A 12,030-nucleotide genomic window follows, 5' to 3' on the forward strand; every position below is an offset into this window, starting at 1 on the left:
GTGGTCGCTGATGCACATCCAAAGCTTACGGCTACAGAGGAATGGCTGCACTTACCAGTCCCCAGCACAGGGAACGCAGTTTTACTGAGCCTGTACCCTGTAAATGAATTCTGAGCTCCCTGAGGTGCTAGTCATTTAGAACGGCCCTATAGGCACGTGTGGCTTTGTCAAAAATACCATGGGGGCAGCAAGTATTAAAGTGCCCCCCCCCCCCCAATTGCTCAGAATTGTCCTCATGAATCAATCAATTCCATATTTGTATTGCAGCTGTGGGATCCTGACCATCATAAGCAGCAATATTGCTGAATGGTAAACCGCATTCTCAATAGGGCACAATCTTGCTTCTGTCAAATAAGGCTGCAATCTTGCTGCTGTCAAATACAGACACACATGCTGGTAGGTATTTCTCTTTCTTACACAAGGCATAATGTGATCTTTTCACAAACAATTGACATTCAAATGGGATAGCTGAATGAGAAAGTACTGTGTAATCCCCCTTACATACAGAATTTAGACAGTGAAACTTCCTGGTAAATTAAAACTGTGTGCCGGACCGGGACTCGAACTCAGGACCTTTGCCTTTCGCGGGCAAGTGCTCTACCATCTGAGCTACCCAAGCATGACTCATGACCCATCCTCAATTCTGCCATTACCTTGTCTCCTACCTTCCAAATTTCACAGAAACTTTTCTGCATACCTTGCAGAACTAGCACTCCTGGAAGAAAGGCTACTGCAGAGCTTCTGTGCAGTTTGTAAGGTAGGAGATGAGGTACTGGCAGAATTGAAGCTGTGAGGACGGGTCGTGAGTTGTGCTTGGGTAGCTCAGTTGGTAGAGCACTTGCCTGCGAAAGGTAAAGTTCCCGAGATCGAGTCTCTGTCCGGCACACAGTTTTAATCTGTCAGGAAGTTTCATATCAGCGCACACTCTGCTGCAGAGTGAAAATCTCATTCTGGAATGCAGACAGTGTTTCTCCTGCCTACTTTGTATGGTTCTATCTTCATACCTTTCTTCATATCTTCTATGTAGTACATTTCATGCCAATTTGATGTTTGTCAAACGCTGGTTCACAGTGTTGCAATTTTAGTGGCCAGCAGTGTAAAACTTATAATCCATAGGAGCACTGGCACTTTGGGCAATGTTGTGTTTCACTGATTACTATCATCAACACTATGCTCTGGCCTACCCTACCTGGCTGTGGATTAGGATTCTCTCTTTGACCCAACTGTTTCATGTGGCAGCTGATTTGACCCTGGTGCAACTATGGACTTTCTTGGTGGAGCTTTAGAAGGACTGTTTATCAAGTTTGCAAAAAATACACAGAATGTTTTGTGAGCTACCGCTGCATTTCGTGCAAAGGGCAGTGAAACAAATTACTTTTGTTATGCCGATGTGAAGTGTTGCACAGATATTAAGGAATAAGCCATTCTTTAGCATCTAATGCTTAAGAATAAATACGACAAAAGCTGCTAAGATTTCTCACAGCAGTTTGACTTACCCTCCTTTGTAATTCAAACAGTACTACCGTAAATTTTACCTGGAGTAGAAACAATTGTTTGTAGACCCTTCCTTTGCAATTGCAATATTTTCTGTGTCTTTGCTGCAGATTCTTTTTCGAGTGTTTTGACTGTTGCCAAATGTTGAGAGGCAAGAAACTGTAGGTCTGAACAGTCGCTTTCCAACCGAGATATCCTCCTCTGAAGTTCTGAAATTATGTTAAATAATGCAAATAAGCTTCACATAGCCAAAAACAGCAAATAATATACATGGATAATTATTTACAAATTATTTTTGTCCTTTTTTTAAGTTGATATAAACTAAAATAATGTAGTATTATACCAGATTCCAAACTAAGTGAGATTTGTGGTAAAGTATAGGTTGTATTGCAGCCATGGGGATGGAAGAAATCACAGAAGAGCTGGCCACAGTCTTTATACCATACACTGCCGCACTACTGGGAAAAGTCGGATGCAGACTGAAAAAGCACCCTGTCTTTTGCCGGCCCAATGAAACACATGCATTATTGGGGAGTGTCAAAGATGACCTCTGTTTGTGGAAGTCCAGGGTATATCAGATTCCATGCCCATGAGTAAAGACATACATTGGACAAACAGTGTGCACCATCAAAGATTAATGCTGAGATGACCAGCAGCACACACTGCTAATGTTACTTAACAAGTCGGCAGTCACAGAGCACCATTTGTCTGAGAATAGTGCAATGGCACAGGAACAGTGTCATCAGGAAAGTCATTGAAATTTGCACCAGGGACAATCTTATCAGTCTGGAGTACGTCTATGATCCCAGCAAGGCTTGGGAACCAGCACTGGGTCTACTTAAGAAGCCAGTCAGTAAACACAACAATCTGGCAACTGAGGGAGAAGAGCAACTACATTGATACTGCTACAGACACCAACAACACAAGCATCTTTGAAACTGCTGATGCATGCCCTCGGGCACAGACGACACACGGAATGGCTTGCAGTGGGAGGGAATGTAAGTCAGCTACATACCCACATAAGCTAAGTTTGTCGACACCCCCATGATGGCGACATGCCTAAAATTGCCAAAACATTGTCTCTGTTTGACACTATGGATCAGCAGTACACCTGTGGACTGAGCATCATTTTTGGTGTGATTTGTTGTGCAAAAATATTGGGAAATCTAATGGCACTGGATAAATCCATTACCCATATTTCAAGATAAAAGTGAAGGAGATTACTTCATTATATTGTGGGGAAAATGGATTTTTGGTGATTAAACCAGAAAGTTTTTGAGTAATATGAAGGGATAAATGCTTCTAAAAAGCCAAGGAAATACTGAAATGCATTGTGATGTACTTCAGTTTAGGCTTTTAATTTATTTAAGTCTGTGTTCATAGCTCTAGGTTCTTGTTTCAACCACGGGATGATAATTAACTCTATCAGTGCTGAAACAGCAAAAGTTCTGATACATTTACACAGAATAACAGGTCTCAACCTTTTGAGATAATCTGAAGGGATACAAATCCCTTCATAATTTAGTGGAAAAGTAACTTTCATTCCCTGGTGGGTATCTGGAGACTGCCAAGTGTCTTTGTGTTGTGCTGAAAGCAGTTTGTCACCTGTGTCAAAACGTAGGCTGTTGGCAGTGGTTCTGACACTGTAATGAAGTGCTGACAGAACAGGAGCATTATATCTGAGAAAAAGAACTTTGTTCTTATAACAATGCTTTTGACTGAAAGACTTTCAGTAATCTATGGTTACAGATGTCCTAACCACTATGGACAGAAACTTGAAATTTGGAGAATGTGTGGATCTCACACTGTAGGCACCATTTATGAAGGGATTTTTCAAAATTACAACCCTAAGGGGGTGAAATAGAGTATGAAGGTTTTTTTTGAAAAATGTAACTTCTAAGACAATTTTGGAGCTAAAAGCATGAATTTTTTTTTTTTATTTTGTAAATTCATCATTATTAAAGAATTACTGAAGTATTTTTAAGCTATATCTATGAACATTGGTATTTGACTTAGTTACAATTTTAAAAACTATGTGTTTCAGTGTTCTTGAAAATTGAACCCCTAAGGGGGCGAAATAGGATATGAGATTTTTTTATGAAAATATTTTATTTGAAAGCATTTTTAAAGCTAAATCTATGATAGTTAAACATACATATGTCACTGTTTTTGGAAATTCAACCCTTAAGGGTATGAAACGAGGTGAAGCATTTTATGAAAATATTTCATTGCTAAATCATTTTTCAGGATAAATTTTTGAAAACTGGTGTTGGCATCTCGGGTAGAGATGAAAAATATGTTTTACTGTTTTTTAAAATTCAACCCCTAACGGGGTTAAACAGGGTTAGACTGATTCAGTTCTTACTCATCACGCCCTGCACAAACTGCTAATGATAGAAACTAAGTTTGGAGAGGGTGTGGGTCTTATTCTATAGGCACTGTTTAAGAAGGATTGTCCGAAATTCCACTCCTAAATGGGTGAAATAGGGAATGAAAAGCTTTCTGAAAGTATGTCGCTATTAAAGGATTTTTATACCTAGAACTATGAAAACTGGTATTTGGTTTCTCAATCAGAAAATAATCAGCATTTTTGGAAATTCAGCCTCTAAGGAGGTAAAATAGTGAGTGATAGTTTTGTTGAAAATAAATAATTACTAAACAACTACAGACACATTTTTAAAGCTACATCTATGACAACTGGTATTTGATTTTGCAATTAGAAATAAAAAATAAATGTTTCAGTGTTTTTGGAAATTTAGTCTCTAAGGGAGTGCAATAGGGGATGAAGATTTTTAAGAAATATTTTGTTACATTAAAAAAAAATGTTAAAGCTAAACTTATGAAAACTGGTATTTCACTTCTCAGTTACATATAAAGAAATATATATTAGGGGATTAAAGTTGCTATGGAAATATCTCCACAAGAACACAAAAGGCATGATCAAAAAGAACTTTGTATTCCATCTACCAAAATCGCTGTTTGGTCATAAGTACCATCCAAAAAGAGCATGCTTATATTGTCTTAATTAGCATGAAAAGCTTAGAAAATGTTGCAGTTTGTGAACAACATAAATATTTAATAAAAACAAAAAAATCTCTACTGGCTATACGGTCTATGCAAACGAAGCAACGGGCACTAAGCTAATATATCCCATTAGATAGGTTTAATACAAATGAATTATTTTAATAATGTAATCTGTCAATAATGGAATTTAATTGGTAGGTATATTTTTATTTTCAACATAGTACTGAAAAATAATGAAATAAGACAAAAGTAAGGAAAACGCGGTACTCCAAAAATATGCCATCAGAAAGTACTAGAGTCATACAATAAACAAAGTCCTGCAGTATATTTCACAGAATATGTTATTTTGTTCTTAATAGAGAATTTGATGACAGTATAATATTTTTTACATGTACTTTTTTCCTACATGTCTCCATAACATTCTATGACAATAGTTCCCAACTTGGGAGTAGCTATGTCCTAAAGAATAAAATTTAATTTTCCAAGCAGTGAAAACAGCAGTGTTCAACTCCATTTCACTCACAAAACTAAATTATTTTTTCGAGATCATTATCATTTACATTATTTTGTAAAACTGTAATACTACTCACATAATTTACCAATATATATATATATAGAGGGAAACATTCCATGTGGGAAAAATATATCTAAAAACAAAGGTGATGAGACTTACCAAACAAAAGCACTGGCAGGTCAGACACACAAACAGACACAAAATTCTAGCTTTCGCAACCAACGGTTGCTTCGTCAGGAAAGAGGGAAGGAGAGGGGAAGATGAAAGGATGTGGGTTTTAAGGGAGAGGGTAAGGAGTCATTCCAATCCCGGGAGCGGAAAGACTTACCTTAGGGGGAAAGGACGGGTATAGGTAAGTCTTTTCGCTCCCGGGATTGGGATGACTCCTTACTCTCTCCCTTAAAACCCACATCCTTTTGTCTTTCCCTCTCCTTCCCTCTTTCCTGACGAAGCAACCGTTGGTTGCGAAAGCTTGAATTTTGTGTGTATGTTTGTGTGTCTATCGACCTGCCAGCACTTTTGTTTGGTAAGTCACATCATCTTTGTTTATATATATCTAAAAACAAAGATGATGTGACTTACCAAACGAAAGCGCTGGCAGGTCGATAGACACACAAACAAACACAAACATACACACAAAATTCAAGCTTTCACAACCCATGGTTGCTTCATCAGGAAAGAGGGAAGGAGAGGGAAAGACGAAAGGATGTGGGTTTTAAGAGAGAGGGTAAGGAGTCATTCCAATCCTGGGAGCGGAAAGACTTACCTTATGGGGAAAAAAGGACAGGTATACACTCGCACACACACCCATATTCAACCGCACATACACAGACACAAGCAGACATTTGTAAAGGCAAAGAGTTTCGTCAGAGATGTCAGTCGAGGCAGAAGTACAGAGGCAAAGATGTTGTTGAAAGACAGGTGAGGTATGAGCGGTGGCAACTTGAAATTAGCAGAGGTTGAGGCCTGGCGGATAACGAGAAGAGAGGATATACTGAGGGGCAAGTTCCCATCTCCAGAGTTCTGACAGGTTGGTGTTAGTGGGAAGTATCCAGATAACCCGGACGGTGTAACACTGTGCCAAGATGTGCTGGCCGTGCACCAAGGCATGTTTAGCCACAGGGTGATCCTCATTACCAACAAACACTGTCTACCTGTGTCCATTCATGCGAATGGACAGATTGTTGCTGGTCATTCCCACATAGAAAACTTCACAGTGTAGGCAGGTCAGTTGGTAAATCACGTGGGTGCTTTCACACATGGCTCTGCCTTTGATAGTGTACACCTTCCGGGTTACAGGACTGGAGTAGGTGGTGGTGGGAGGGTGCATGGGACAGGTTTTACACCGGGGGCGGTTACAAGGGTAGGAGCCAGAGGGTAGGGAAGGTGGTTTGGGGATTTCATAGGGATGAACTAAGAGGTTACGAAGGTTAGGTGGACGGCGGAAAGACACTCTTGGTGGAGTGGGGAGGATTTCATGAAGGATGTATCTCATTTCAGGGGAGGATTTCATGAAGGATGTATCTCATTTCAGGGCAGAATTTGAGGAAGTCGTATCCCTGCTGGAGAGCCACATTCAGAGTCTGATCCAGTCCCGGATAGTATCCTGTCACAAGTGGGGCACGTTTGTGGTTCTTCTGTGGTAGGTTCTGGGCTTGAGGGGATGAGGAAGTGGCTCTGGTTATTTGCTTCTGTACCAGGTCGGGAGGGTAGTTGCGGGATGCGAAAGCTGTTTTCAGATTGTTGGTGTAATGGTTCAGGGATTCCAGACTGGAGCAGATTCGTTTGCCACGAAGACCTAGGCTGTGGGGAAGGGACCATTTGATGTGGAATGGGTGGCAGCTGTCATAATGGAGGTACTCATAACACAGAGGCAATGAACAACAGGGTGTCAGAAACATTGAAAGTAAAAAGAGGCATAGGAGGATAGAAACGGTCGACTGCCACCAAGTGAAAATACTACTGAACTGCAGTTTTCTATGAGAAGTATTAAAAACTCCTGCATTTAACTCAGAACAAAATGAAACAGCTCAGACAATGAATTTAATTTCTGTACATCATTACACAGTTCTGTCCTGCTGCATGCACATACAAGTCATTAATGTAAGCAGTTTCTCACAGAATTCTTTGACATCATTGACATCAGCTTTGTGATGGGGGGTAATAATAACCGAGTGGTGCGAGAGGATAAGATACGACAATGGAAACGAGCGTGACCACAGACACATGATTTTGTAGTTTATTTATTTATTCATCCAAGGACCATCTCACGATGATACAGGATCTGACAAGGTAATACAATTCCAATCAATCAATGGGCCAAAATATAACACACAGCATAAATAACATGCTCTAAGAGAATAGGACAGGCAGCCTACGGGGATAGGAAAGGTGGTCAGTCGTGGCCCTGTTTAAGAGGAACTATCCCGACATTTGTCTCGGTGATCTGGGAAAACCACAGAAAACCCAAATTAGCATGCCTTCACGATGTGAAGTCAGCATTCTAACTGCTGCTCTGTCTCATTTGCTGATTAATGAATAATGCTTCTTCATCTACATGCGAGTTATTATGCAACTCAGACATGAAAAAAAATTGTGGTAAGTATCCTTATTTAACACTCTCCTTATTTCAGTTGTTCCCGCTTACAATTCCAGTACTTAAACCTCTCTTTTTCCCCATGTGCATCCTCTGGTTTATTTCCCATTTCTAACTCTCAGCTTTTATTTGTCATTGTACCACAGCTAATTATTATTCTGGGATTCAAATGTCAATAGCTTAAGTTTTTTTCACTTCTGATTACATTTGTACAGAATACATTCCCATGATTCATGACTGGCAGCAACTCTTCCCCTCTATGTCAAATGTACGTCTTGTCATCTTTTAATTATCCTCAGAGCAAGAAACTTTTTTCACTAATATAAAATTGGCACACTTTACATTTCAGCAAATTGCTTGTCTTTAACTGTCATTTTGTCTGTATTTATTTGATATTCAGTTCTTCATTTGCACCATTACAAACACTGTTTTGCACATATGTTTGAAAACAAAGTCTATATTCCAGAATTTAGAGTAAACAATCTGTGCATATTAAGTGGAGGATCCATAAGAGTTGAGCAAACTCAATGCAAGTTATGAGTATTGTATGACCAAGCTCAAAATAATACTCTGCATCAAGCCATAGATGAATTAACTGGCTCCCAGCAATAAATTTACAGCTCCAACATTGTAACAATTCATTTCTGGTGCTATTAAGAGTTCGGACAAACACAAAATTCATATTGCTGTATTGCTAAAACATACAGTGAAATCACAAGGAAAGCTCAAAGAAGGAACAAGATTTTTGGTGTTTGCTACTAAAAATAATGTTCTTGTGTCCCATTCATTTAAAAAAAAAAAAAACAAAGTTAGAACTGCTTTGATTATTGGAAACAAATTAATATGTTTGATAGCATAAGGAATTCATTCCATGATCATTATAGTGCTGCACCACTTAACCTTATCCGACTGTAACTGTTATTGCGAAAATGCTGAAGTTATTCAGCACAGGAACAGACAAGAAGACATACTGCAGGGAACTGCCCCACTCCATGCTTTTAAAGCTGGCTTGAAAGACTTGCATGAATCTATACAGAGCACTGCAGTCTGGTTGTTACATTTACAAATTAACCTGTAGGGACACTGTGTTGTGAATGCCATATGAACATGGCAATGATGGCCTCAACAAATTATCTTCTTCCCACCCCCACAGAATTTCAATACTGTACTTCAATTTTTTTGTAATGTAATCAGTATCTCATGCAAGTAGTGACCATAGTTTTCTGGTTCCTTGTGAAAATAGTTTTCTATAATATCCCATACTAACAACACATACACTCAAAGTTCACAACTTCCATTTTTTCAGGAATACCCTAGTCATCCTCATCAACACACATCTTGTATGTTCAACATCATCACTTGAAATATGAACACCCACAAAACTCTTTCAATCATGTACGTAACCATATCATCATCATCATCCAGTTCCCTCTTGCTGGGAACAGTTCATGAGCCTCTTGTAAGTAACCATCATGTTTGCATATTTATTTCCACTGATATTTCCTCTGAGGCACTTGTTTATTGAACTAATCACAGAATGTACAACACCCAAAAGTAATGCACAAAAACAGCTTGTCCTTGTGAAGTGTTACTATTTGACACTGACAGCTTTTTCCCAAAACCAACGCTTAATATTCTGAACCTGTTCATGTTCAGTCATGTACAGAAAGTTTGTAAAACTTAGATTCCAAATTTTCATTTAAAAGAAATTGACTAAATTTTATTTTTTAAGTAAACGTGAAGCACTGTATGATTTATTTTAAATTCTGCTAAAATATGTGTTGCCTTTTTCATTATGCTAAGAAGAACAATTAAAATAATCTTTAAATAACATGCAGGATACTATTTTAAACTTCCCTTCACTCCTGTTGTCTTAATTTACCTTTGTGAAAGCCAATTTTCTCCAAAAAAATGTATTTTTATTGATGAGCTGGACTCAGTCTCCTCTAACAAACCGACTACGCTGCCATTGGAAACAATTTTTAAAACAAAGCACCTGATTCTTCTATCTTGCTACTAAGCCATAAGGGGCAATCAAAAAATTTCTGTTTGATGGCCCTGCTGCAGCGTATACACAACAAAGTGAGAGTCCAGTGCGGGTATATAAGCACCAATATGTAGGCTACAGATTAATACAGAAACATGAACTAGGGCCATGTTATTAACAAATATGTAAAAACAGGACCAATGTGCTGTTATTTTTTCCTTGTCTGCTGAAAGAAACACCGTAAGATATCCATCATGGTTGGTTGGTTTAAAAGGGGGGGGGAAGGGACCAAACTGCTAGGTCATCGGTCCCTTATTCCAAATAAAACAGTGCCACAAGAGTGAGAATAAAACAAGCATGACTGACAACACACAACGGAGAGAAAGGAAAAACCACAAGAACAATGGAAGGACAACAAACACTTAAATGGACAAAAGGGGAGAAGAAAACCACAGAAACGCGAGAAAAAGGTAGAAGAGATTAAAACGACAAAACAGATTACCATGACTGGCTGACCATGAGAATAAAAAGGAGAAGCCGGCCACTCTGCAACACATTAAAACCTCCACCCCAAAAGCACTAGGGTGGAGGACTCAGAGGGACAAAGAACATGTGCTCAAACTTAGATCAAATGATAAAACCCACCCCCACGAATAAAACGTAAAACGAAATCAGCTGATTAGGCGTTGTCAGATAAAATTAGTGGCAATGAGTCCGGTAACCGAAGATTTTGTCACAGGGCAGTCAAAGTGGGTCTTCATGGTGCAGGAGGTAGCTGTGGGTCGCCCAAGTGTGGCCGATGAGGAGCCGGCAGAGAACCACAGAGTCCCTGTGAGAGGCCCGCATGGAGGACTGCCACACATTCGTAGTCTCCTTAATGGCATGCAGTTTGTTGTGCGTACTGAGACTGTGCCATTCTGTCTCCCAAAGCCGAAAAACATGGTGGCGCAAAAATGAATGCAGGCCAGTTATTGAAATGCTGATCTCCGTAAGTGGTTTCCATGTAGCCTTTTTGGCCAGCCTGTCAGAAAGTTCATTGCCTGAGATTCTGACATGTCCTGGGGTCCACACAAACACCACTGAACGACAGGACTATTCCAGGGCATAGCTGGACCCCTGGATGGTCACTACCAAAGGATGACAAGGGTAGCATTGGCCAATAGCTGGTAGGCTGCTCAAGGAGTCAGTACACAGAAGAAACGAATCCCCAGGGCATGAACGGATGTGCTCAAGAGCACGAGATGTAGCCACCAGCTCTGCATTGAAAACACTGCAGCCATCGAACAAGGAATGCTGTTCAATATGTCCTCAATAAACATATGCAAAGCCGACATGGACATCAGCCATCGAGCCATTGGTGTAAACCACTTCATGGCCTCGGTACATGTCAAGAATAGAGAGGAACTGACAGTGGAGAGCCATGGACTGAACTGAGTCCTATGGGCCACGTGAAAGCTCCAGGTGAAGACGCAGCCTAAGTGTACACCATGGAGGTGTACACAAATGGACCTCAAGTATAGGTGGTAAAGGCAAGGACTCCAGTTCAGACAGAAGGGATCGGACACGAACTGCAATTTAAGCCCTGACCTGGGCCACCAATGCGGGAGATGAACCGCCATGGGTAGGCAAAGGAGACGGGATTTCAGATGCGCAGGACAACTACGAACGTGTGCACTGTAACTGGTGAGCAGTTGTGTGCATCTGACCTGCAATGGAGGGACTCCAGCCTCCGCCAGGAAGCTGGTCACTAGACTTGTCCTAAAAGCTCCAGTCGCTAGTCGAATGCCACAGTGGTGCACTGGGTCGAGTAAACGCAATGCTGAGGGCACCACTGAACCATATACCAGACTCCCATGGTCAAGGCGGGTTGAACATGGTCTCTGTAGAGGTGCAGCAGCATAGAGAGATCTGCGCCTCAGTTGGTGTTGCTCAGGCAGTGGAGGGCATTGAGATGCAGCCAGCACTTCCACTTAAGCTGACGAAGGTGAGGAAGCCAAGTCAATTGGGTGTCGGAAACCAGTCCTAAAAATCGATATGTCTCCACTACAGTGAGGGGATCATGAAAACTGGAAGCCGTGGGCTAGAGCCCATGACACCCCCCCCCCCCCCCCCCCCCCCACACACACACACACACACACACACACACACACACACACACACACACACACACACACACACACACACACACACACACACACACAGAGAGAGAGAGAGAGAGAGAGAGAGAGAGAGAGAGAGAGAGAGAGAGAGAGAGAAGGGACCGATGAGCTCAGCAGTTTGATTCCATAGAAACACGCAGATACGAAATGACAGGAAATTCTGGATAAAAACCGGGAGCAAGCCTCGGAGACACCACTTGCACAATGTGGCAAGAATATGATGTCGCCAGGTGGTGTCATACGCTTTTCATAAACC

At 40.7% G+C, this 12,030-nt stretch overlaps 1 protein-coding gene across 1 annotated transcript in view; it reads right to left on the minus strand.

The window, feature by feature from the left end:
- The window catches only part of LOC124804893 (centrosomal protein of 135 kDa-like), a 412,291-nt gene that overhangs the window by 383,039 nt on the left and 17,222 nt on the right, over positions 1 to 12,030 (minus strand). The window contains exon 3 of the mRNA XM_047265266.1: positions 1,536 to 1,703. Coding sequence (XP_047121222.1) covers positions 1,536 to 1,703 — 168 coding nt within the window. The remainder of the gene's footprint in view (positions 1 to 1,535; positions 1,704 to 12,030) is intronic.

This window comes from Schistocerca piceifrons, chromosome 7, assembly GCF_021461385.2.
Source record: "Schistocerca piceifrons isolate TAMUIC-IGC-003096 chromosome 7, iqSchPice1.1, whole genome shotgun sequence".
NCBI classification, from domain to species: Eukaryota; Metazoa; Arthropoda; class Insecta; order Orthoptera; family Acrididae; genus Schistocerca; species Schistocerca piceifrons.